We start from the raw sequence: 1320 nt of genomic DNA, 5'->3' as shown, positions 1-1320 counted from the left end.
TGGTTAAATACAGCTAGACCATTTAGCTTTGCAATGCAGGCTCAATTTTTTCCAGAAACATGCAAGAAATGTTCATTTGTGTTGAATAATAATAATATTAATTAAGAAAGGTAGCCACAGACAATTTTTAATTATCTCATTTCATATGTGTTTTTTTGTAATTGTTGGTTTTTCTGATTTGTATAGGTTCAATGATCTGGATGGCACCAGAGGTGTTGGAGAGGCCTTATGATGAAAGGAGTGATGTATGGTCATTAGGATGCATCCTCCTAGAAATGGCCACCTGTAAAAGTATGCAGGTGAGAGTGGTAGGCAGATAGGTGTATCATCAATGTAGTACATCCTGTTATGCCTTGTAGATATTTTAGTCCTAATAATATTTTAGATGATGGACCTTATAATTCAAGATTCAAGAAATGTTATTTGTCCATATAAACATACAAGAAATTGTATTACTTGGCAGATGAATATAACAAAAAATTCATACATAAGTACATATACAATGCCAAAATTCATAAAAATTATGAATTGATTCTTTGTTTTAGGTTACTGAAGTTCATAGTCTTATGTTCGACATGAAGCAGAATAACCCACCATTAGAAGATGCCTTAAAAGACATTGAGAAGGAGTACTCAGTAGATATCTGCCACTTGATACGGACGATGTTGAGGAGGAACTTCCAGCAGAGACCTACAGCTATGTATGTCATATTGTACATTGTAATTAGCTAATAACACAAAGAAACAATAGTAATCATATGGCAATGATGAGAGATGTTCAATTCAGACTTTTTAAACTGTGATCTGTGTCCATGTTGATGCTTGCCATAGGGTCACTCAGAGTAACCTAAAATAAAAAATAAAGAAATACATAAAAACCACAATAGATTGTCTACTTCTTGCATCTCACATACATTTCATGGTCTTACATTCTTTTTCTTCTTGTCTTCAGAGAGCTTGTTGAGATTCCATTTGTTAAGAACTGCTTGGCATTGAGTGGCTCAGAATTAGCTGGAAAAAAGAAAGAAAAACAGAAAAACTCAAGTAAGCACTTATTTACTAGTTGACTAATTCCTTAGTCAACAATGCATCTAAAATCATAACAAATGTATATTATATTGTAATATTATTTTTCTATATTTGTTTTAGTTGTAAGTAATTCATTAGAAGTATTTTATGATAACATTTGGAAATACTGTAAGTCATATTTAATGTTCGGTTTCTGGATGTATACCTTATGAATTTTAATGTGTTGCAGGGCCCCTCAGGGCGCACGTTATAAAGCTTGCTTGTTGTGGGGACCCTTTTTCCACTTTATTCA

The 1320-nt window shown here is 32.8% G+C and overlaps 1 protein-coding gene across 1 annotated transcript; it reads left to right on the top strand.

Annotated features, from left to right (window-relative positions):
* The first annotated feature begins 155 nt into the window (after nt 1-155).
* Nucleotides 156-1066, top strand: LOC117117228 (serine/threonine-protein kinase Nek4-like). The gene is made up of 3 exons (XM_033261473.1): nt 156-299; nt 546-700; nt 952-1066. The coding sequence occupies exons 1-3, from the start codon at nt 192-194 to the stop codon at nt 1064-1066; spliced, it is 378 nt and encodes a 125-aa protein (XP_033117364.1). The 5' UTR covers nt 156-191.
* Nucleotides 1067-1320: the final 254 nt, after the last annotated feature.

Source organism: Anneissia japonica, unplaced genomic scaffold (genome assembly GCF_011630105.1).
Source record: "Anneissia japonica isolate Jap-2015-1 unplaced genomic scaffold, ASM1163010v1 scaffold53644_len1320_cov166, whole genome shotgun sequence".
Classification (NCBI taxonomy): Eukaryota; Metazoa; Echinodermata; class Crinoidea; order Comatulida; family Comatulidae; genus Anneissia; species Anneissia japonica.
This window is presented reverse-complemented; position numbering and strand designations above follow the sequence as displayed.